The sequence below is a fragment of the Ictidomys tridecemlineatus genome, chromosome 5 (assembly GCF_052094955.1).
Source record: "Ictidomys tridecemlineatus isolate mIctTri1 chromosome 5, mIctTri1.hap1, whole genome shotgun sequence".
Classification (NCBI taxonomy): domain Eukaryota; kingdom Metazoa; phylum Chordata; class Mammalia; order Rodentia; family Sciuridae; genus Ictidomys; species Ictidomys tridecemlineatus.
In genome coordinates this window covers 115,702,406-115,726,805 of record NC_135481.1, presented here as the reverse complement: position 1 = coordinate 115,726,805, position 24,400 = coordinate 115,702,406, and the positions used below count along the sequence as shown (strand labels likewise).

Here is a 24,400-nt window from a genome sequence, read left to right as displayed (position 1 = left end):
CCAGCCTCCATGACAGTAAAAGACCAGCTTTGCTGGGGGCGCACGCCTTCTAGAGCGCTTCCAGGTGGACCGGCTATGCTCCCTGTCCACGGGGACACCTGCGTGAGCAGCCAGAGGAAGGAGCAGAGGTGGCCGTGGCTTGCTGACCCGAGCTGGCTCTGGACACGTGGCCTGGCTCACAGTTATTCCCTGAGCCCAGCTGGTCGGCAGCCAGAGAAGCTGCAGCTCAGGAAGCCACGGCCGAGCCCTGGCCTGGGCAGGGTGGAAGGAGCCCGCTGGGACCAGCCAGGGCCCAGAAGATCGAGGAAGCTGGTGGCGCCGGGCAGATCCCTGCCAGGAGCAGGCTGCTCAGTGGAGTGGGCCTGACCCGAGTCCCAGCGAGAAAGAGACCTGCCAGGAAAGCGAGTCCAGAGGGGAACGTGACACCGGAGCTCCTCCAAACAGAGGAGGCCACAGCTTCCCAGGCCTCTCCACCCTGCTCCGGGGGCAGCCATCCATGTGGGACGGCCTGCTGGGGTGCGGGACTTGGCAGGGGAAGAACCTGAAGCCAGGAGCAAGGGAGCAGAGACCTCGTCCCACAGTGGCAAGTCAGCGCTGCAGCCGGACCCCTCAGGTCTCTGCTCACCAGACTCAGGCAGGATGTCCCTGCCCACCCACCTCCCGGAGGCATCACCTGAAGATCTTGCATTTTAGGTGGGAAAGATCCTATTTGTTGTGTGTACTAACGGCCATGAAGAACCTGCGTTTTAGGTGGAAAAGTCCCCTCGTGTGGTTCTGGACAGGGAAGGACCATGCCGCCTCCTGATACTATGTGTGGTGCACACAGCAGACACTCAATAAATGCTCACCAGTAAGCCGACGTTCTGCCCCAGAAGTAACCTGCCTGTTGGAAAGAAAATCATCACAGAAACAAGATCTTATTTTTCCTGAGTGGCTTTAGGGTACCCAAGGGCTAATGAGGCAGGGGGCACCCCAGAGAAGGGGGCGCTTGCCAGCCCAGGAGTGAAGACAGTCACTCAAAGACTCAGCGGAAAGCCCTGGTCCAGCCCCAGCTGCGAGGTGGAAGAGGGACCTGGGCCCACACCTGGAGGGTGGCAGGGAAGCTCCCGGGCAGTGGCTTTCCAAGCACATGAGCCTTTCCAGAAGTTTTGGGGGCAGCCAGGCAGGTGGGGGTCACAGACCTGGACGAGCTTCCTCTGAGGAAGACAGCGCAGTGACGTGTGGAGACGTGTGGGTGGCTGAGATCTCTACGTCCACTTCTGCACTAGGCAGGGAGGGTGGGGGAGTAGGAAAGGGGGACAGAGACCCACCGCTCCTCTCCGCCCGCTTGCTGTCTTGATTGACAGGGAGCAAGCCGAGATGGTGAAGCTCATGTCACGGCTGAGATGGGGAGGAACAAGGCAGGACTCACTCCAGGGTGCAAAGTCAGGCCCTGTCCCCTCATGGTGGCAGAGCCACAGCTGTGCTGCTAGGAACCCATTCTCTTTTCCTGACCCGTGGGCCAATGTCTCAGCTGCCAGGAGAGCAGGAGTGCCAGCAGCAGGCCCAGGAGGAGGCGCGCATGGGCAGATGGGTGCTGCCGGCCAGGCCAGCGCTCTGACATCTAACCCGCGGGAGGCAGAGGGAGGCGAGCCTGGGCAGCGTGATTAGCTCCTCACTAAGTCTGAGTCTGGTGACGAGGAGAGTTGGGAGAATTGTTCCCTGGAGCACAGGAGGGAAAGTTGCGCGTTTCTGCTCCCTGTTCTCTATAAACCTTGCCTGCACCCCACCCAAGGCAGCATTTGTAACGTGGTGGCCGTGCTGTGGGGAAGGAGTGCAGGAGAGAGAGCTGAGTCCGTCCCACACACACCCTCGCTGTGCCCCCAGGGGATCAGACCTACTCCAGGCCCCAGATGAACTCTAGCAATGGCACTCCGGGTGGCCACACCTGCCATTTGTCACACACTTAAACAAGTAGCTCCTTAAGTGAGTTTTTATAAGGTGGAATAACTTGGTGGTGACATGTATGCCCTGTGGCTTCAGAGAATACCAACCCCAGCCCTTGAGGAGGGTACCTGTGGGGACAAGGGGCTGGGCCACCTGCCTTCCATGTCCAACTTGGCCACCAGGGAGTTATGTGACTGTGAACCAACCCTTCACCCTCTCTGGGCTTTACCTTTGTCATCTGTAAAATGGGGATGGGAACTCCTGCCTCACCGAGGTGCCAGAAGGATGGTTTAAGGACCTGGGTACAGTGAACATCACCAAGTTTTGAGCAGAGCCCAGCACAGGCAGGGGGTGATTTCCTAAGCCGCCATGATTTTAGCATTGGTTCTGGTAGCAGTGGTGGCGGTAGTGGTAGTAACTTTACTTTTACTATTTGAAGAAGGTGCCTGTTCTGGAAATAACCTTTTCAAATATAAGAATCATGAGCTTACTATCGTCCTTCCAAATCAGGAGCCCGTAGTGGGTGCGCACAGGACGAGGGAGAAAGCGGGCAGTGCTGGGGGAAGGTGAGCACTCTGCCCAGCCCCTCTCGTCCTGGATCCTCCGGTGTCTGAAGCTAGATGGGAGGTTGGGTCCTCCAGAGCTCCTGCCTCGGGGTGCAGACAGGCTGCAAGGGGCCAGGGGATGCCGGGAGGAAACCCGGCAGGTGGTGAGGCAGGAGGAGAAAGACGGTGACACAGGACACAGCCCTGTGACTGCATGGCCCTGAACCCAGCCTGTAGTGGGGGGGGGGTGTGCAGAGGTCGAACACATCTGCTTGCTCATCCTTGACCTGCCCCTCCGCTGGGCTGCCAAGAACCAAGCCCTGGTGCTCCCCGCCCTGGGCAAATCAACCGGGCTTGCTCCATGGGGTCCATGCTTGTGCGAGAACCATTGTCACTCCAATTGAAAGTGGAGACGGTGGCTCTGGAGGCAAGGGCCTGCCACAAGTCCCATGGCAAAGGCAGGGGCTGCCACCCCAAGTGCACCTCCTCTATCTTGATGCACAGGTGACTTCACACCAGCCCCATGTCCCAAGATAGAAGATGACGCGGAAGAGTTGGCAATGTCACCTACATAAACGACACACAGCAGTCGGGCAGTGAGGAGCACACAGGAATGTTGCAGAGAACATTCTACACAGGTGGCCGGAAGGGAGGGCAGCATCCTGGTGTGCAGGGTGCAAGCATTGGGCTTCACGGGAGAGGAAGTCTGACCTTCCCAGCAGTGGGGGCATCCTGGGGACAAAGCACTCAAAGTTTGGGTGCAAATGTCCAAAGAGAGCTGTGTGCATCTCAGCTTGGCTGAAAGGGGGGCCAGGAAGATGTGCTGGGGCCTGGGCCTAGAGACCCTGGGCCTCAATTTCCTCATTAGGAGAATGGGAATGATTTGAGCATTTCCCAGTGCTCAGCTCACAGCAAGAGCCCGATGCGGGTCAAGCTGCATCATTATTACTCTTCATTCTATTTGCAAAGCTGTCTGCACATGTTTGCAGATCCACCAAAGGCCCTGGAGGGGCAGGTGTTACCAAGTCCCATTTCAGGTACGAAAACAGAGTCATGTCGTGCCTCAGGACACCTAGTCTGGACATGGCAGATCCTGGGCTGGGGAGCTGCAGCCCCCCAGGTAACCTGTGGCCTCCCCACTCCAGGCTGGGCCGGTACTCAGAATTCTGTGAAGACCCTTCCTTCCAACTCCCCATCCTCTAGATGGGTCAGGAGTGAGCAGAGCCAGGTGGCTGCTGAGTCTCGTCCCCAAAGCTTTCTGTCTAAGAGCACAGACTGTGGGAGCATTCCCAGAGCTGCCTGTTAATCCCTACCGCCTGCACGGGTGTGCTGTGTGCGTGGGATAATCTCCATGTTAGCTTCAAACAGAAGCTGTGGCCTCGCATCTGCTTTGCCCGCCAACGCTCTCAGCGCAGGTGAGGGTTCGGGACTTTCAAGGTCCCCAGTGTGGAGTGGCGGTAGGCAGGGAGCCCCCTGGGAGGCCAGATGAGGGCCGCAGTTTTAAATAGGCCAATGTGGACAGATGCTTAAAGCCAGGAGTCTGGATGCTGGGAGCGGGAGGAGGGGAGGGGCCCATGGAGTCATTGAAGAATGGCCATCAGGAGCCAAAGAAGTGCTTCTGGGTAAGAGCTACGCAAAACAGCAAGCCGCTCCTGGAGACGCAGAGTGATGAGCCAGTGGCCTGTGGCCCTGGAACCACTGGCGGGTGGGAGCAGGGGAGAACCAGCGGGGCGCAGGTTCACACCCCAGTTCCACCACTCAGTGCCCCTCCCCGTCTTGGGGCCTCAGTGGTTTCACGGAAAAACGTGCCTAACTGTGCGAGCCGGCCGGCACTGGGCCTCTAGGACACGCACCCGAGATGAGCAACCCACGAGGGGCAAGGTAATGGCTTACGGTTTTGGAGGTTCCCATTGCTTCTGGCCCTTTGCTGGGGCAGCCCATCAGGGCAGGGACTGAGGGCAAAGCCAAGACACTCAGCTCATGGCTCTGGGAAAGAAAGAGCAAGGGGCAGGGCTTCCCCTGTCCCCTTCAAGGGCACATCCCCAGTGACCTGAAGACCTCCTCCAAGCCCCACCCCCTCAAGTTTCCACACCTCCCAATACAAGGCCTGGGGACATCAAGATCCACACATAGCAACTGTGATTCCCACCTCAGAACATGGTGCCACGCAGAGCCCTCAGAGGACCTGGCCTGCAGCAAGAGGCAGGTGTTACCAGGGCCACAGTCCTAGTGTCCAGAGGGGCTATGGCACACGGAAGCGGAACGCCAACCCCTGTAACACGAACCGAGGGGAGGAAGGCACCTCCCGCTCCTCTCTGGGTGGACCCAGGCAGTGGGGGCTTCTGACAGGCCTGTGTGCTCCACCCCAGGTGCCCCTCGGCACTGCTCCCTTTTCCTGACCCAATGTACCAGAAGTGGACTCTGCCTGCAAGGGCCCAGCAGATGTGGCTGGTCAGGAGACAGCTGAGAGGCCCCTTCGCAGAAGACACGGCTCCTTCCAGGGTTGCTTGGCGGAAGGTGGTCTGCTGACGGCCCAGTCTACGCTGCAGGTGAGACGCTGGGTGGTCTGAGCTCTGTCGGCCTAAACCACCCACTGGAGGTCCTGAGTGCTGGGCTCGGCATTGAGGGGAGCGCTCGCAGCTTCAGCCATGGGCGCTGTCCATCTGTGGGTGCTGCTGTCACACAACACCACAGGCTGGTGGTTTATAAGCTACAGAATTGAATGTCTTACGGTTCTGGAGGCCAGGAAGTCCAGTCTGGGATCCAGGTGCTGGCAGGTCTGGAGTCCAGGGAGGGCTGCTCTGCTACTGAGAGGGCACCTTGTGGCTGCATCCTCCGGGGGATGCTGTGTCCTCACAGGGCAGTAGGGACAGAAGGACAATCCTCCCCCTCAAGCCGTTTAATGAAACACTCATCCGTTCCTGAGGGTGAGGTCCTCATGGCCTAATCGCCTCTCAAAGGCTCCATCTCTACCTGCTCAGCATGTGTTGAGGGCCACACTGCACCCCCAGCAGCCCTGCGTGTGGCCCCCTGCACACTGCCCTGTGTCCCTTGGCCTCAGCCAGGGCCCTGTGTTTGAGTGACCTCATACTTGCTCCAACCCTGACTATAAGGCCATTCTGTAAGGCCAGCAGCCCTGCTGACTGACAACCTTGGAGCTGACGGAGGCCGGGGCACCCACCAGGTCCCACACCAGGCAGGACAACCAGGGCTTTGCCCAAACATCACCAGAGACATGACGAACTGGTCCCACTGGCAGATGAGATGCAGAGAAATCATGTGAGTTGCCCAAATCACGTACAACCCACTAAAGAGAACTTGGAACAGGGTTTCTGACCTCGATTCCGGGTCTTTTCCCACCTCCCCGTGAGACAGATCCTCCACAGCCCCCCTCTGCAGGCCAAGAAACGGAAGCCAATGCAACATGCCCACAGGCTCTGCTCCCTGGCCTGCTCTGCCCACGTGCGCCTTGTCCCTCCTCACAACCCCACCCCCCGCCCCGCACTGCAGGAAAGGTCACTGTCCCCACTTCACAGGAAAGGAAGCTGGGCCTTGGGGCATTGGGACGTGCTTGGGCCTTGCTGCTGGTTCCAAACTCAGGGATGAAGCCAGGTCTTTCCAGCTGTGCATGTCAAACCCCTGCCTGGCGCTTCAGGAGGCCCTGGCTGCAGCCCAGGGAGGATGCTGGCCCTAAAGGTCACTCCATAGGGAGCGGCACTGTCGAGACCAAGAGCAGGACTCTGGAGGGGCAGCTCCAGGCTCCTCCCCCTCAATCCCAGCAGGTACCTTGGGCCGTGCTGCGCTCCCCACTCTGGGGACTCAGAGGGTCTCGCTGCTCGGGTGCCTGACACCTGGCTGCCAAGGGCCAGTGGCCTGCAGAGCCAGCTCCCCCCGGAAGTTGCCTTGGCTCAGCTTTTCCTAATCAGACCCCCTTGGGGACAGGTGGCGCTTGACCGAGCAGAGCAACCACTGGAATGGCACCATGATGCTTCCCCTGAGCACGCCTCGTGTGCTGGAATGCTCCAAACATTCCGTGCTGATCTCTCCTTTCCTTCTTCCTTAAATCCCAGGCGGTGTGTTCTTGGTGACAGATGAGGAAACAGAGGCCCAGAGGTAACACCTGGTCTCGGAGCCCAGATGGTCACTACTGGCCAGTGGCTCAGGCCCAGGATGGTGGTTCTGCCCTGTGTGTCAGGGAGGGCCAGATCCCTTAGAGGACTAGGCCAGGTGAAGGTGGAAGGGGAGACTCAATGCCAGAAGGACGGCCCCGCATCCCTGTGACACTGGGTCTACTGGAGGCTGAGGCTCTGGAATGGAATCACGCTCCCCCCACAGCTGGAGGCCGGCAGATCCAGGGGTCAAGGAGCTGGCTCAGGGTGCCGTGGCTCAGGGCAGCCGGCAGAGAGGCAGCTCAGCCCTGAAGGACAGATCTACACAGATGAAGAGGAGACGGTTCTCACTGTCCCTCAATCCTGCACCAGTAGCCTTTGCTCTGGACTCTTTTCACGAGGCTTGTCTGGTCAACAGCCACGAGAGAGCTGTGTCGCCCTACCCCCCCACCCGGGGCGGACTGCACATGTGTTTCCTGACCGGGGTGACGGAGGCCATCTCTCTCCCTCGTGGGCACAGGCTGGGCAGGTTTGCTTGCTGCCTCCTGTAGAAGAGTGGGTTCCTGAGCTGGAGGAACCCCAGCTGCCACTTAGACCCACTGTGTGCCCAGAACCCACCTGCTGCTCTAGCACCCCAGGGGCTTGTGGTGCAGAGGGCATTAATGTGGATCCAGCCCCGCGCTGGCTCCAGGGTGAGGAAGGAAGTCCTTAGTCTAAGCAGGGGCGGGGTGGGGAGTCTCTGGTCTTTTGTCAGCGTGGGAATTGGGCCAGGCTGACCAGCAAGCAGGGTTCACCTCAGATCTTTCTCAGTTCTTGACATATCTGCACGAAGACTCAAAATCATCAGCTGCACAAACTCCAGACAGGAGACCTGGCTGCACAGCAGCACTCAGGAAACACAGACCGCTCAGGAGATTAGGTGGAAGTGCCGCAGTACACAGGCATGCTTTGGCTCTCACGGACCACACTAATGAGTGTATCAGGGCTAGATTCCAGGAGGTGGTAGATTTTCCCACGTATCATGTCCAGACCAGAGCCTGACCTGATGAAGATTCTAAAGAGAATACTCACTTGGGAAAAGAGTTGAGGGAAAGCCTCACATTTAGTCCAAAAGGGATGATGTGGTCGGAGGACACAGGGTGACCATTCTAACACAATAACCACTGGCATTTGTGCCGTCCTGTCCACTTGTACTCATGTGTGCATGAGCGTGTGTGTGTGTGTGTGTGTGTGTGTGTGCATGAGTGTGTGTGTGTGGTGCCGGGGATGGACCCAGGCCTCGTGCACACTAGGCCAGTGCTCTCCCAGCCCCAGTTTGCACTCCCACATCCGCCCTCTCACTGGGTTCTTCTGCCGGCCCCATGAGCAGCTCCCACTTAACAGACAGGGAAACTGAGGCTCCAAGAAATGGAGCATCTTGCTGCCCAACATGAGGGCAGAACCAGGCCTGGAACTGAGTCCTCCTGCTTCCCCTCCCAGGTGCTCCCCGTCACCTGGGTCACAGGACAGGCTGCCGTGTGCAGGAGGACTAGACTCTTGGCTCAAGACAGGAGGTGACGGTGAAACCTGCCAACCTAGGGCCACTTAGGAGCTGTCCCCTTGTGTACTTAGGCTCACAGTCCCAGGGCCTATCGCAGCTCATCCCAACTGGCACCATCCATTGCACAGCTGAGCACACCCAGGCTTGGAGCCAAGAGGGAACTTCCCTGGTCGCACAGCAGCAGCAGGGACACATTTGAGCCCAAAGCCACCTGCCTCCAATGGAAGTCTCTTTATGTGAGGGGACAAGCCCTGTCCCTGAAGACATGGTATGGCTATAACTGATCAGAGGCACTGCGAGGCTTCTGGGGGGTCGACCAGGAGACCACCAGCTGCTGCTGAGCTCCACCTGGGACTCCGGGGGTGCAGGTGGCATGGCCAAGGCCACAGAGGAGAGTCCCTGCCTTACGTGGAGCCTGCCAGCGCCTCAGCCAGCTTCCTGGGGCTGGGGGAGTCGGGGTCTTGCTCGCCCTCTGCCACCGTCCTTGAAGACTCTGTCAAAGTCAGCATTTACTGGACCATCAGGGCGAGTGGGGGCTCCGGTACTTGTTCTCCAGTGTCATTAGTGCCCACAAAAAGTGTCACTGCCCCATACGCAGTGCTTGTCAGACGCTGGAGGAATGAAGAGGGCCGGGGAGGGGGCTCTGGAAACGGCTCCATCGTTCCCCGTTCGCTTTAAAGAGCAAGACGTCGGAGGCGTGTCCCGTGAGGTGCAGAGAACCCTAGGACAGCCTTCCAGCCTTGGAGGGCCTCTGAACAGGTGGCCAACGTCCCACTTTGCCTGGGACTGTCCCAGTTCAGGACCGAGAGTTCCCAGTCTTGGAACCCCTCAGGCCTGGGTGGTCTCTCTGAGTCTCCGTGTGACAGTGAATCCCAAGTGGTCAGCGAGGGCAGCTCCGACTCCAAGTCCAAGTGCTGCTGTTGATCACCACAGGGACTTGCACATGTCCAACTCTCTGTGCTCCCCTCTCACTGGGACGTGGGCAAGACCCCAGGGTCACACAAGGGGACTCTGCAGAGGAGGACGTGAAATGGACGCCCTAAGTGCTGGGCCTGGCACGTGGCCCTCTCTGCAGGGGGGCCGGGGTGTTGGGGACTGTGCAGCTTGAGGACTACGTGGGGACATGGTGTTGGTGGGAACTGGTGGCCCTCAGGAAGGCCAGACTCCACAGAGGCAGCCTCTGCAGGCTGGCCTGGCAGTCCCTGTGGCTCGTGTATGCCATCTGCCCTCCACCCCCGTGGGTGGGGCTCTGCCACCTGCCTGGCTGCCCGAGAACCATGCTCTGAGCGTTTCCATCTCCACCGTGTTGGTGAGGGAGGCCCAAGGGACCAAGGCCGGCAGTGGCTTCTCTCTGGCTTCCCGTACCCCCACACAGCCCATCTGCATGGCTGACCCTGCCTGATTGACGTGGTGATTGGGAGACACAGGGGGCCACCGGAGGGGAGAGGACTGGCAGGAAGTCAGGAGGAGGGAGGGGACGTGGGCAGCACCATGTGGCTAGGCCAAGAGAGACGGTGCACAGGGCCTGGGAGTGGGCGTTAGTCGGCCCTCAGGCCTCCCTCAAAGCTGCCAGAAGCCAAGTCCTACAGCATTTCTGATCAGCTTCCAGGGGTCCATGCTGGGGAGACAGATGGGAGTACTCTTGCAGTCTGCAGGGTCAGGCAGGGTCCCAGCTGTTGGCTGAATGATTAGTGGCCACACTGAGTGGGCCTCAGGCTGCAGCAACCTGCCCACACCCCTCACCTCCTACCTTCTGGGGAATAAGGCTTCCCAGGATCCAGGTGGAGAAGAGGTCTGAAGAGACCCAGCCAGGTCACCAGGGGCCCACCTTCTGGCCACCAGCCTGCAGAGCCAACACCGGGATCATGGAGGGGCTCCCTAGATGTCTCATGAATGTCCTGGCCCAGGACACTCAGGACCAACCCAAGGGGCAATGGAGGCCAGAAAGGAATTGGGTTCGTCTGCATGCAGCGGGGCTGGTGCCTGGTCCCAGGCTCCCCTGTGAGGTAAGCTGTGCTTGTCCGTGCAGTGGGGTGAGGAGCACAGCCCTTGGACCTCACAGAGCTCAGTGGGGAGAGGAGGGACAGTGCAGAGACCCAGGTCAAAGGTTACGTTCCCTTTTCACAACAGGAGAGAGAGGAGGGCTGGGCTGAGCTGCTGAAAACACAGGTTTCAGAAAATTCTGCTTCCAGCCAAGACAGAGTGACAGGGACTGGGTTTACCCTCCCCATGAAACAACTGCAGGAACGATAAAACAGGAAAGGGTTCTCAAGACGCTGGACACCAGGCAAGACCCTGGAGAGGGAGGCATGAACAAGGTGAGTCCCCCAGGGGCAAAGGCGGGGCTTCCCGGGTTGGTGGAATGGAGCTGAGAGCCCAGTGGAGAATGGAGAGGGGCTGGCTGCACGGGGAGAACCCAGAGGTCTGCAGAGCGCTGCTTCGTCTTAGCAGTCGACAGCTAATGAGTGTGGGTGTGTGCAGAAAGGAACAGGGAGAGGCTCACCCCAGAGATGCCAGGGACCAGGGCCCGCTGCACACACAAGGCCAGAAATAGAACCTCCTTCACCAGCCATGTGGCAAATCTCAAAATCACAGGGCACTCTGGCAGAACACTCCAAATGGCCTTGCCTCGGGAGTGCAGAGTAATGGCTCTAGCCCTGCCTGAGGATCCTAAGCAACCCCTAAAAGGATCAGACTGTTCCCAAGAAAGAACTCATCTCAGGACAAAGCTCCAGAATATTTACAAGGGAATCATAAATATCTCGCAGGCAACAAGGTAAAATTCACAAGGCTTGGCCTCCAGTCAGAGGCATCAGGATTGCCAAGAGCAAGAAAATACGAGCCTCGTTTGGAGGAAAGGCAATCCATCAAACTGATCCAAACCTGACGCCAATGTAGAAGTGAGGGACAGGGCATGAAAACGGTTGTTCTAACCCTATTCCATGTGTTATAAAAGCTAAAAGAAATAAGGAACACGTTAAGAAGAGAACAGAAGATATTTTTTAAAAAGACACAAAGTAAGCATCCAGAGATGACAACTCCAATGTCTGAGATCAGGAAAGCACTGGGTGGGACGGACAGCCGTTGAGATGCTGCAGAAGACAAGGTTGGTGAAGCTACAGGTGTGTCAACAGTAACCACCCAAACGAAAGGCAAGAAGAAAGAACAATTAGAAAGAAAGAAAGAACAGAGCGTCTGTGAGCAGCAAGCAGACCTCAGGCAGCCTACCTCATATATAAAAAAATCTTCAGAGGAGATGAGGGAGACACAGAAAAACCCCTAAATATGATGCAAAGCACAAATTCACATACGCCTCTCTAAACCTCAAGCACAAGGAATACGAAGAAGACTGCATGAAGGCACATCACAATCAAAGTGCTCAAAGCCAGCAACAAGGGGAAAATCTCAAAGGCATCCGGGGGGAGGGGGAGACACACTGTATTCAGAGGAAAAATCATAAGGACAATAGCAGCTTTTGCACTGCAGACAACCCAAGCAAGAAGTTGGAGCAGTATCTTTAAGGAACTGCAAACTTGGAACTCCATGTCCAGGTAAAAGTGTCTTTCCAACATGAAAACAAAGAAGAAATTGGATTTTTTTCAGGCATACAAAAGCTGAAAGAATTCACCACTTGCACTTCTGTAGCACAGAGTCCTGCAGCAGAAGGAAAATGATAATAGAGAAATGTGAATCTACAGAAAAGAAAGAGGGGCATGGAAATAGCAGCCACATGGGAAAATAGATAAGGTTCTCTCCTTATTAATGCAATCATTTGAAAAAAATGACTTCTAACAAAGATAATAACAATGTAGCCAGGGGCTTTTAATTTATGTACAAATGTATATGTGACAACAATAGCACAAAAACTGAGAGGGGAGAAAGAGAAATAGATTATTGTAAATTTCCTAAAATATGTGAAATGATAAATAGCATCAATTGCAGAGATAACATCAGTAAAAGTTAAAGATCTATATTATAAATTCTAAAGCTACCTGTAACACAATCAAAGAGGTGTGTCTAATAAGCTGTTGGAGGAGATAACAGGAAAATTAAATTAGTTCACAAACTAAAAGAAGGAAGAAATAGGAAAAGGGGAACAAAGAACAAATGGAAAAAACAGGAAATAATATGATAGACAATACACTAAACCCAGTCATATCAGTAATTACATTAAACGTAAATGGTTTAAACACTTCAATTAAAGGGTAGAGATCATCAGACTGGAGTTTTAAAACAAGCTCTTAAAAAACAAATGTTCACACAAAAGCCTGCATGTGGATGTTTATGACAGCTTTACTCACAAATGCCAAAACCTGGAGGCAACAAAGACATCCTTCAATAGGTGAATGAATGAGTAAACTGGTACATTAAGAAAATGCAATGTTATTCAGTATTAAAAAGAATGTGCTCTCCAGCCATGAAAAAACATGGAGGAAACTTATGTGCATTCTACCTAGAGAGAGAGGCTGACCCGACAAAGCTGCAGACCATGGTTCTAATTGTATGACACTCTGGAAAATGCAAAACTACGGAGACAGTAAAAAGATGAACCAGAGCTTTTGGCCGGTGCCAGTGGGGAGGGAGAGATCAACAGGCAGGGAACAGAGGTGTTTTAGGGCAGTGGAAATACTGTGTGATACTACAATGGTGAAAACATGTCATGATACATTGTCCAAGTCCACAGTCTGTCCTACACCAGGAGTGAGCCCTCCTGTGAACTGGGGCTCTGGGTGACACCCAGGTGTCCATTCATCAGTTGTAGTACCTATGCCCCTCTGGTGGGGGTTGCTGAGTACGGGGATGGCTGTGCAAAAAGGAGGGGTATATATGGGTTTGTTGGGCAAATAACTTGGGAAAATATATATTTGTAGGGCAAATATCTTGGCCTCTTTAGACCTCAGTTTTCTCCCCTCAGTTTTCTCCCAAAGCTCTTATTCCTTGGGTTGTTATGATTTAGAGACACAGTGTGTACTGTTCAAAACAGGGTGTGCCTACTCCCCACAAGGGCAGCCAGGAGGGGAAGGCACAGAAGAGGGCGTGAAGGAGCGGGAGGAGTCTCCATCCTCTCAGGTACAGGAAGCTGGGGCTCAGCCCACAGTAGGGCAGCATGCACAGGCCCTGCAATCCAAGCACTCAGGCATTCATGGGAGACTGACTCTCCTCCTCCAGGCACCCCAGCTCTCTCAGTTCTCCAGAGCCTGGGGCTCAGGTCAAATGTCTGCAGTCTCTAAATGCTATCTAGAAATTTGGTCTAGAAAAAGTTTCTGCAGGGCTGGGGACGTAGCTCAGTAGCAGAGCATTTGCCTAGTATGTGCAAGGCCCTGGGTTCAATCCCCTAGAACTGTCAAAAACAAACAAAAAACTTTCTACAGATTTTTACTTCTTCCTTAGCTGCTCATTACACTCCTGCAAAAATATAGCTTTATACCCTCTTCTGAGGCAGGTCTAATTAGAAAGATAAAATATTTAAATCTTTTTGATGGGAATTTAAAGAAGTCAGGCCCTTCAGCTACAAACATCTGAGATAATAGACAATTTGTATTTTAATGATAATTCTTGCTTTGAGAAAACATCATCTAAGTAACAGATGGCCAGGCTCCCTGGAATTCTGTTTTTCTGGGCAGTGGCCTGTTTGTCTGGGGATGGGAAACTTCTGCTGGTTTCTTGCAGATCTGTCAGAGCCATCTCACAGGCCCTTGAGCGTAGCTAAGAACTGTTCAAGAGATGAGAGAATCGCCTCTCCAATGCTGCCTGATGTCTTTTGTGTTTTTCTCCTCCATGAAAAATAATTAAAATGCAAATTAACTGTAAGTCTCCCGAGATCCTGGTGTGAGGCATAGGGGACTGGAGGGAACACACCTGCATCTCAGCTCTGATTCAATTCACGAGGTGTCCTCCACGTTATGTGGTGCTCACTCTGTGACCCTGCCCTCCACCTCCCAAGGCCAAGGTTCTGGCAGGAAGACTGAGGACAGACATGGGGGCACTTCTGGCTCCTCAAACCCAGAAAGCCTTTCTGGACCTGCCAACGTGGGGCTCAACCATAGGAAAGTGTCTTCTGTAGGTCAGGAATGGTCAAATATCTGCAATTGCTGATTTGTCAGCCTAATATATAATGGCCTCCTTCCTTAGTAATAACTGACCTCTCTTCAGGGCTTGGCACAGTATGGGTTTTTGCCAGCTCTGGACAGCCTTGCCCAGCCTAGAGATAAGCCCCTGGTGGCCCCAGGATGAGCCAGCCTGCACATGTTCTGTCTGGTCCATTCAGTAGCCAGTCTCCAGAGAGCCACCTCCACTCTGCTGTCCCTCCTGGACATTCTCGGTGCTTTGCAGCAGAAGCTGGGCCTGATTCCCCCACCCTCGTGTCCAGGCTCCCCTAGGACTTTCCTGACCAAGAGCATGCGTGTTAGTGACACTCTGGTACTTTCAGGGAGAGGTTTTCAGAAGCCTGCAGGTTTTACCCAGGACTGCAGGAACTGGTGGAAGCCGGGGCCAAGCAAGAAGTGCAATGACCGAGACCTCCCCTGCAGGGTGAGAGGCCAGGTGGAGGGGGCGAAGACGAGATTGCCGGGAGGTGCCAGGCGTGTGCCGGAAGAAGCCACTCGCTGGGTCTGGACTCAGTCCCAGCTGCCCCTGCTGATGCCACTAGAGCAGAAGCAATCCATCTAGCAGAGCCCTTCTAGAATTCTTTTCCCACAGAATGAGGAGCAAAACAAGCCACTTAAAGCAACTGAAATAATAAGCCGTGAGTAACCGAAGCAGCCCTCATCCAGGTTGGTTGGTTAAAAATTTCTAATTAGATGCCAACATTAAAAAACCCAGCCTGCACGTGATCCTCACGATTTCAGCTTTCCCCAAAGCCTGGAAGCACTGCAGGCCGCCTAGGCCGGTGTGTCCGCAGCACAAAGAGCAAGCCGGAGCTCAGCCGGAGGCCAGGACCCTCTCTCCTGGCACCACAGCCGCTATCCATCCTGCCCCACTCCATGAGGTCACTGGGCTGGCATCAAGTTCATTGGCTCCCTCTCCCTCTCTCCCTCACCATCTGCACCCCCTTCTTTTGTCAATGGCTCCTTGTGACCCCCATTCAACAGGACACATGGCTCAAGCCCCTCTGTCTCTGTGCACGCGGTCCCCTCTGCCTGCGATGTCCTTGCTCCTGGGTGTACCCAGCTCAGGCCAACCTCATGCCTTCCCAGCTCCTGGGCTGGGTTAGGCGTGTCCACCGGGTCTACCTGCTGGGTGCCATTTGGCAGGGCCCTGGGTTACACTTGCCACCCAACACTCCATGCGGGTGACTAAATGAATGGCGTTTTGTCCCTATTTCACAGAGGATGAAACAGAGGGTTAGGGGAGTGACTGGTTCACTGCCTCTCTAAGACCAGCAGACAATGATGCAGGAGGAAGGACCCTTGTCCTTTCTGGGTCTTCAGATGCTGTTATGGGTTGATTATGTCCCCTCAAAAGATATATGGAAGCTTAACCCCAGTACCTTTGAGTGTGACTGTATTTGGAAACAGTCTCTGCAGAAGTCGTCAAGATAAGGTCATAAGGGTGGGCCCTTAGCCAATAAGATCATTGTCCCTAAGAAGACAGACACACGCAGGGAGAGCAGCATGTGGCACTGGAGGCAGACACTGGAGCCACAGGTCCTCAGGCCAAGGAGCCAAGGATCCCAGGCGACACCACGATGCTAGACAGAGGCAGGGGACGGATTCTCTCCCAGGGCCTTCACAGGGACGATGGCCCAGGGGACACCTTGATTGTGGACTTCTGGCCTCCAGTTAGGTCACCTATTTTTCTGCAGCTGCCCTAGGAAACCCCAGGGAGCTGGTCCGTGGAGGGCCCCGGGCTGCCCAGTTCTTGGACTGCTCTACAAGGTGGGACTGCAGGGCAGGGTGTCCTGAGATGGTGGCAGGGTCACCCTGGCTTCCCACTTCCTCTCAGTCTGGACGATGGGAACAATAAAAGTACCTACCCCAACCTCAGCTCCCTCCTGAGGCAGGTGTGGTGGAGGGAGGGAGAGCAATTGCTCGATTTTGGAGCAATTTTACAGGTTCTATTATTCTGGGCCTCAATAGTTTAAATTGCTGAGTCAATATTGTGCTTGGTGGCCTTCAGTGACCACATGACCTTTTATGGGAGAGCCAAGGACCTGTTCTACCTGGGGGGGAGTGGGGGAGCCCTACTGAAAAGGTTTACACTCCAGATCTCAGTCTTGACCAAACTGTGGAAGTACTGACTCCCAACCCCCAAGACTCACCTAGATTGCCATGGAGCATCGGGGTGGGGCCTGGGATAGGGTCGGGGACCCCTGAAAGCCCCCCGGTGATTCTAATTGCAGCAATGTTTGAGAGCTACTGGGTTGAGACTAGTCACCAGAGGGGACTAAGTTTGAGCACTATGCCACAGGCCTGCTCATTCCACCCCAAGGACATGCTCCTTGTCCCTGGGGTGTTTCAGGGTGGCAGGAAAAGCAGCTGAGTGTCTCCAGGCTTGGGATGTGGTCCCTCAGGACCTGCAGGCTCTTCCTCAGCCCTGACACAGCCCCATGTCAGGAGGGCACTATGCAGAAGGATTTGGAGGTAACTGATGTCCACCCAAGACATCTAAAAAGAAGTTTTTCGAAGGCTCAGCTTGGACAGGGACTCCTCCTCAAAAAGTTTACGTGCTCTGGGTTTTCCTAAATTACAATCAGGAACGGTATTTAATAAATATGCAAGGAGAGGAAGCTTGGGCTTGGGTCAGGAGGATCTGGTTTCATCCACTTCGTCAGTAATGGGGACAGCATGCAGTCCTGAACCTGCCCAGTCCTCCAGCTTCCGGCTGCCACGGGACAGAGGTTTTCCCAGGGCACTATCCCAGGACATGCCACACCCCTGTCCACAACCCACAATGGCTCCCAGCGCAGACTGATGACAATCAACTCTTCATCCCCCCAGTCAGCACCTCTGACTTGCCCTGGCCCCTGTCTCCCAGCCCACTGTATCTCCTTCCCCCCTCTCTCTCTGAAGGACTCTGAATATCTCCTGGGCTCCCCTCTCCTCGATTCTCCTCCCGGGATGTCTTTACTCCCAGGTCCAAAAATGCCCAGAGATCTAATCCTTCTAAAACCTATTCTCCAAGTCCTGAAGATGTCAGGTGCTCACATTTGACATCTCTCATTCACCATCTTTTCCCGTCTCTCTTCACGTTCTCATCCAATCACCTCAATACTTGCTGAGGGCCTACTACGTGTTAGCCACACTGCTCAGCCTAGCACTCGACCCATTCCTTTGGCTAGGTCTTGGCCTGACCCATCGTTTGCCCGATAGTCCATAAGCACCCAGAAAGGAAATCCACATGCCATTCAACTCTGTCCCCCGCACCCCTGTCCTGGTGCCTGGCATGGAGCTTCTTCCACTGAAGAAAGTGAAGAAGCACTGATGTCTCCCTGTGGGCTGCCCATGTCATAGGGCAGGCTGTGCGGGGACGGACACAGTCACACCCAGTGGCCACTGTACACACTAGGGCAGGAAGGGACACTCACTCCAGCCAAGCCCAAGTGCCGCACATAAAGCAGAAATAGCTCCCATCCCAAGGGAGACAACTAGAAGAGCCACGCCAAGAAGCAGTCCTGGAGCACAGCCCCACAAGGGCTCTGGGAAAAGCACCGCGGGAGACCACCTCCTGGGAGGAGAAGAGACCAGCCATCTTGCAGCATCTGTCTGTTCCCTTCATTGAGCCTTTCTCAGGGTGAAGCAGTAAGGTGGAACACCCAGCAGCCTTGCAGATTCTCGGGCCTAGACTGGAAGCTCTGTTCTCTTCCTCATAACAATGTGTCCTTGGGTAAATTGTTTAATCTCGTCATAAACTTATAAATAAAGTTTGGTATCCTGATCTGCAAAAACAGGGCCTACATCCCAAACTTGTCAGGGTTTATTGTAATACTACATGCCAAATGCCTGGCATCAGGCACACAGTAGGTGCTCAGCAAACCTTTTAACACGCCTTCTATTGGTATGAAAATGTATGTTCCTAGTCCTTGCAGCTAGCAGAGAACGGAGTTAGTAATCAATGTGAAACATATCAGCAGAAATAAATCGACCTAGTGAAATGGGAATTACACACACACACACACACACACACACACAAGAAAACCTAAAAAAGGAAAAAAACCCAACCTCTATAGGTTCTGCCCATAGGTGCTGAAAAGCCTATGTTTATTTTGTCAAGTCACCATAGCAACTCTTGATGCTCCAGCCAGCCCTGGGTTAGCAATGATCAATTTATCTTGTAACCATGGAAACGCCAAGGTTCCCAGGGATCCAGAGGGGAAGGCAGCCACAGACTTGTGTGAGCTCCTCTCCCTCCTCGAAATAAATCCTGGAAAACCCCCTCCGGCAGCTAAATCCACCTCTATCTACAACAGCGATGACTGTTTGCTAGATGGCAATATCTACAAGCACGGATTTAGGAACAGGAAATAGAAAATCAGGCAAAAAAGGGCCAGCAATGCCCATAAGAGCAATTAGCATCACGGAAAACTTGTTAAGAGGCTGGTAAAAGCTGGGCTCTGGATTCCCCAGAGCAACCTGTGGACTGTGTCCTCTGAATGCCTTGGATTGGGGATCACCCTCCACAATCTGGATTTTGCTGTGATATTTTAAGCAGACTTTCAGCACAGGTGAAGTTGGGGAAAAACAAAGTGTGCCCTCAAACTTCCACCTGGTGAAAGAAAGCATCAGCAGGCAAGGTCCCTGCTACACAGCCAAGAGACTGAGAGGAGCCTGGGTGGCCTACCTGCCCTGCTCTCAACGCAGCCAGCCAGCACAATCCTGGAAGATGCAAGGTCTGAGGGTTGGACTGGGGTTCATTTTTCCCAGACAAATGGGGCCCTGCCCTGGATGCAGACCAGTCAGCATGGTGGTGAAGCAGTAAGGTGGAAGTTTATGTGCTTCCCCAGGGCCACATGCAGCTACAGAATCAGGGGTTTCTCTTTGTTCTGGCTCAAGAGAGTTAAGGCACAGAAATATAATGAGCACCCAGGCTCAGAACTCAAAGGGCTCTCCAGGAGCCCAGATCAGCCGTCGCGGGAACAGGTCATTAGTCTTCCCTGCCATGAGGAGCCTGTTTGTGTGGAGGGAAGAGTTATGATCGCGCTCCGCACTGAGGGCTAATCAGACTCACAAAGCAAAAATGGGTAAACTGGCCCCTGGGCTTCGAAGCTTGCCAGGTCACAAAAGTCTCACTGCCTTCCTCCAGGCGGCCAGGGCTATGGTCCCCGCTCACAGTGGAGAGAAGGAAGGCGCCCGAGGTCACCTGCAAGTGGCAGATTACCCAGCTGCGCCTCGCAAAAAACAGAGCTGGGAAGTGCGCGGTTGTCCACCCACCCGCTTCCCGCGGGTCTGAGCTTCGCCATCCCCTGCAGGCCCGGGTGGGGGCTGGGCAGGGAGGGGGCGACTCGGCTGCTCAGGTTCTTAGAAGCTTTCTTGCCTCCCCTAGGGGCCGGAGTGGGAAGAGCCCCACCCTGGGGGCGCAAGGTGCACCGCCCACCCCATCCCGGGAAAGCCTCGCTCCAGCCCCCTGGCGCGAGCACCAGGTGGTGCTGCCCGGCTCGCCTCGGGACAAAGGACCAGGACGTGGATCCTACACGGGCGCCACCGCCCCGCCCGACCGCTCCTGCTGAGCTCAGCTCCGGCGAGGAGGGGGAGGCTGTGGCTCTGCACCTCCTCAAACTTGGCGACCCAGGGCGCATGGGGAAGGTGCCCCGTTACCTGTGCGGCCATAAAAGACAGATCCATGGTGTCACTGCTCCTGCTGCCGTAGCTGATACTGCCACCTGCGCTGGAGTGTTCGCTGTCGCCGCTGCTGCTGCAGATCCAGCCGCCTGCACAGCGGGCCGGGAGCGGGCGGAGCAGCGAGCAGGCGCCCCCAGATCCCCGTGGCGGCGGCGGCGCGCCCCTCACCAGTCCCGGCGTGGCGGCGCGTCGCGACCAGCCCTGCGCCCTCAGCTGGCTCCGGGTTCCCTCGCTCCAGACGGCGAGGGGGCGGGGCCCCTAGAGCTGGCAGGGGGCGGGGCGGGGCGGGGCGGGGGGCGGGGCGGGGCGGGACTCCGGTCAGGCACCCTCCACGTGACTACTCCCAGCCCCACCCTCTGGGGCAGGGCCTGGCGGACCCTCGAGCGCTCGCAGTCGTCAACCTGCGAGGGCCGGTTTGGAGAAACTGAGGCCTGAGTTGAGGCCACTCATTAGTGCAAAGACCAGCGACCAACCCAAACCCAACGCTGTTGGCCCCCGGTCCCGTGCAGTTGCCCCCAGCCCTCCAGGGATCCTGGATGTGCTTTCTGAAGACTGGTGCATTGATCCCAAGCCTGAGGACCTGGACCACGCCAAGCAGAATTAGGGTGACTGGGCTTTGTGTGCCAATCCTGTACCCAGACTCCGGTGTGAGCCTAGGCGCAGGCAGAACAAAGTTTTACATCTAGCTTTCCTCTGTTGTACAGGGAAAGTTAGGGTCTCTTTGAGCCTGGGTTTGCGATGAGAGGTACGCAGCTCCACGTGGTGATCTCCAACACAGCCCGTGTCACATAAGGCAGGCGGCTGTGACTGGATCACACAGTGCACAGCTCGAACCACTGGCACTAAGCCCTTCTCTGAGCTCAGACAAGTCTCCCAAACCATGCAGATGTGGCTGAAATGAGGGGAGGGTGGAGATGCTGGCTCATCACATGTGCCCACATCCCAGACTTGGTGGTGGGTGGAAGCTTTGTCCTTTTCCAAGGGCTCACTAGGAGGGAACCAGTCTCAGTGAGTATCACCTGGTTCCTTATTGGAGCCACCTGTAAGCAGAGCAACCAAGGGACTCTCAGACATTGTCAAAGGCACTGTAACTCAAGAGAGATTCCCTCTACCCTGGGTTCCTTAGGCAGGAGGCCAGCAGGGACCCTAGAGGTGGGACCACGTTCTTACTGATGGCTGGCTTTCAAGAAGGATGACCTCTGCAGACAGCTTCTTCCCTCTCCTGCCTTTCCCTCTGTTCTTTCTCCTTCTCTCCCTCCCCTTCTTTCTTTCTCTCTTTGCCTCTTCCTCTTTCCTCTCTCTTCCCACCGCACTCCTTTCGAATTGTGCTGGACTCTTCCTTACTTTGGGGCTCTCTGCAACTTCCAGCCAGGCTCCTACTCCCTTCCCTAGCCTCCCCAATTTTGTGCCTCCCTCTCAGTTAGGCATAACCAATCACTTTGCCAGTCTCACCCAGTGCCCACACGGTCCATGCCAGCAGCCACCCACTGGACGGTCAGATCCTCCCTGGAGTGACAGCTGAGCCGCATGATCAGGACCTTCCCTGCTGGCTGTCAACAAGTTATGTACTTCAGTTGTGAAGTCTCATAAATAAAAAGGCCATGCGTGCTGCAGCTGTACAGCTTAAAAAATAATAACGCCCCTCACAGTTTAGTGAGCGGAAGGGCCAGCAGTAGCCTTTAAACCCTGGTATCTTCCCAAATGTGTTTCTTACCTGCCCCATCCCCAAGGGTCTTCTCTGTCCTAAATTTTCACCTTAATCATCCTCTTGATTTTCTTTATAGTTTACCTGCTTTAAAACTTTATTAAAAAATGAAAATGCCCTTTGATGGATCCTTGCCTGACCCCCGCCCCCTTTTCAATCCCAGTGTTTGTGTGGCTGATGGTCTGTATCAGTTTATCACTGGCCCTTTGATCAGTATTTACCTCATCTTCAGATTTTCTGCTAGAGCAAGCCATAGTTCTGTGACCTCTTGAACTTGCATCTGGATGCACTCAGAGAATATGCTGGAATTGAAACTGTGGAGACATGTGTTCAGCTCATCTGCCTCTTTGCTAAATGATGTTCATTATTTCCAGTTTCTGATTTCCAAGAAATTACCTATTTTACTGTCCTAACTGTAGCACGTGTGGGTCCTCATTGCTGCACATCTTCACCAACAATTTGCATTCTTGGATCTTTAATTTCTGCCAATGTGCTAAGTTGAAGTAGTGTTTCATGTGGATTAAATCCTCATTGCTCTGATTACCAATGGCATTAATCATCTTTTGTACATCTATTACCCAGCCTCACTTCCTCTCATAAGAAATGCCTTTCATAAAGTCTCTTGTGTACTTTTTAATAATTCTGTTGTTGAGTTTTTCTGATTGACTCTTAAAAGTATCTATGTATTTTAGATACTAATCTTGCTGGCTATTGGTGTTATAAATAGCTTCTTTCAATGTTTACATTTATTTTCATTCCTTTGTTGCTTATTTCGATGGACAAGTTTTTGGTTTTTGTTTAGTCAAAATTCATTACAGTTAGCCTTTGTTTAAGTCATCTTTTCAGGGCATAGTTGTGCCTGCCTTTAGTCCCAGCACCCGGAGGCTGACCTGGGAGGTTTACTGGAGTCCAGGGGTTCCAGACCAGCCTAGAAGATGTAGAGAGACCCCATATCCAAAATAACCTTTTCCCAACTTGAAACCATAGAGATGCTATCCCAGAGCTTTGTAGAAAAAAATAAAATATTTCTTTCTTTACAAGTTTCAGCTATTTTACAACTCAGCATTGGGTGAGGAAGCAATTCCGGTTTCCCCCTATTAATAATCAATTTCCAGTGCCTTGGTGGACAGCACTGGCCCTACCTGTTGGTCTGCAGCAGTGTCTGTGTGGAGTCCTTTTAGGATGGGTCTGGTTCTGCTGTTCTGTTCCGTGGGTTGTTCATCTAGTCCAACACGAATGCTATTTCGACTGAGTCACCACGGCTTCATACTGGGTGAAATAGGATGGTGTCACTGGAGGGGGTCCAAGAGGTCCTGGAGAGGGAGCCCTCCGCTTGGGATGACAGGGTCCTTGACAAATGTGGCAGAAAATCATTTTATTTCATTTTTATTTTTTTGTACCAGGGATTGAACCCAGGAGTGCTTAACCACTGAGCCCCATCCCCAGCTCTATTTCTGTTTTATTTAGAGACAGGGTCTCACTAAGTTGCTTAGGGCCTCGCTAAGTTGCTAAGGCTGGCTTGAACTCACAGATCCTCCTGCCTCAGCCTCCTGCTGGGAGTACAGGTGTATGCCACAGCATGTGGCTGGCAGAAAAGAATTTTAAGACATGAGAGATAGAAGGACAAGCAGAGACTTGCTCAGGAAAGGGAGAATGCAGGGAGTGAGTGGCACTGGGGGTCTTGAGCTCTTCTTTGAAAGGAAGCTGTGAGGTTCGGCCATGAGAAGGCCTGTGGGGTGACCTCAGTGTGGCTGGCGATCACTGTTTCCAGAACCTTCCTCATCATGTGATGATCAACAGACAACATTTGGAATGAACCGGGTTGTAGAGGTTTCCTAAAATATCATCTCTCCCTTTGTTTCATCTATTCCAAAAATACATGTGTTGATACAGTGCTCAGGGAAGTTTTATAACTGAGTGAATTTCTGGTAGCTTTAAGATTGTGAGTGAGGATTTGTAGATTTCCCAGAGATCCAGGAGCGACCCACTTGGGGACAGGCACGCGGATCTTCAGTGCAGGTGCCCAGGTTAAGGTCATATCCCCTTTTCCTTCCTTTGTCTCCTTTCTACCTGTCTTTTCTTTCCTTTTCTAGAAGTTTCTTGGCTACTCCTGGCCTGTACTCTTCTGGATAGGTATCTCTCTATACATACTTAGCTCTTCTTTAATATTTTTATGCATGGATCTAGCAAATCTTTTGCTGAAAGCATTCATCCCTTTCTGCTTTTTGGAAGTTAAACATTTTATTTTGAATGCTCATACGTTTGTTTGTAGTTGTACAAAATAATACAGAGCTCTCACGCACACTTTGCCCTGCTTCCCACCATGGTTAACATCTCGTGCAATTATTACAGTTCATAAAATGTGACCACCAGGATGTGGACATTGAGATGGTGAAGGTTCAAACTCACCTGGCACCCTCAGGATCCCCCTGTTGTGTTGTCCAGCCAGCCCTGTGTCACTGCTGCCCCACCACTCTTAGTTCCTGGCAGCCACGGGTTATTTTCCATTTCTCTAATTGAGTCATCTCAAGAGTGTTCTGTACGTGGGTCATAGAACAGCTGACCTCCTCTGGCCAGCAGTTTTCAGGCATTGCTGCTGTACCAATAGTGTGTTCCTCTTCATTGGTGGGTAGTATTTCATTTTGTGGATGCACCACAGTTAGTTTAACCGTGAGCTGATTGAAGGACACCTGTGTTGTTTGTCTTGGGATATTTTGAATAAAGCTGCTATAAACATTCATGTATAGGCTTCTGCATGAACGTTGTCTTCCTTTCTCTGGGATGCATTTTTCTTTTAA

General features: G+C 53.9%; 1 protein-coding gene across 1 annotated transcript in view; it reads right to left on the bottom strand.

The window, feature by feature from the left end:
• The window catches only part of C5H14orf132 (chromosome 5 C14orf132 homolog), a 42,813-nt gene extending 21,193 nt beyond the window's left edge, over positions 1-21,620 (bottom strand). The window contains exons 1-2 of the mRNA XM_078049060.1: positions 21,612-21,620; positions 19,874-20,155 (exon numbers count right to left, since the gene is read on the bottom strand). Of these exons, the coding sequence (XP_077905186.1) occupies positions 19,874-20,155; positions 21,612-21,620 (291 nt within the window). The remainder of the gene's footprint in view (positions 1-19,873; positions 20,156-21,611) is intronic.
• Between the last annotated feature and the right edge of the window lie 2,780 nt (positions 21,621-24,400).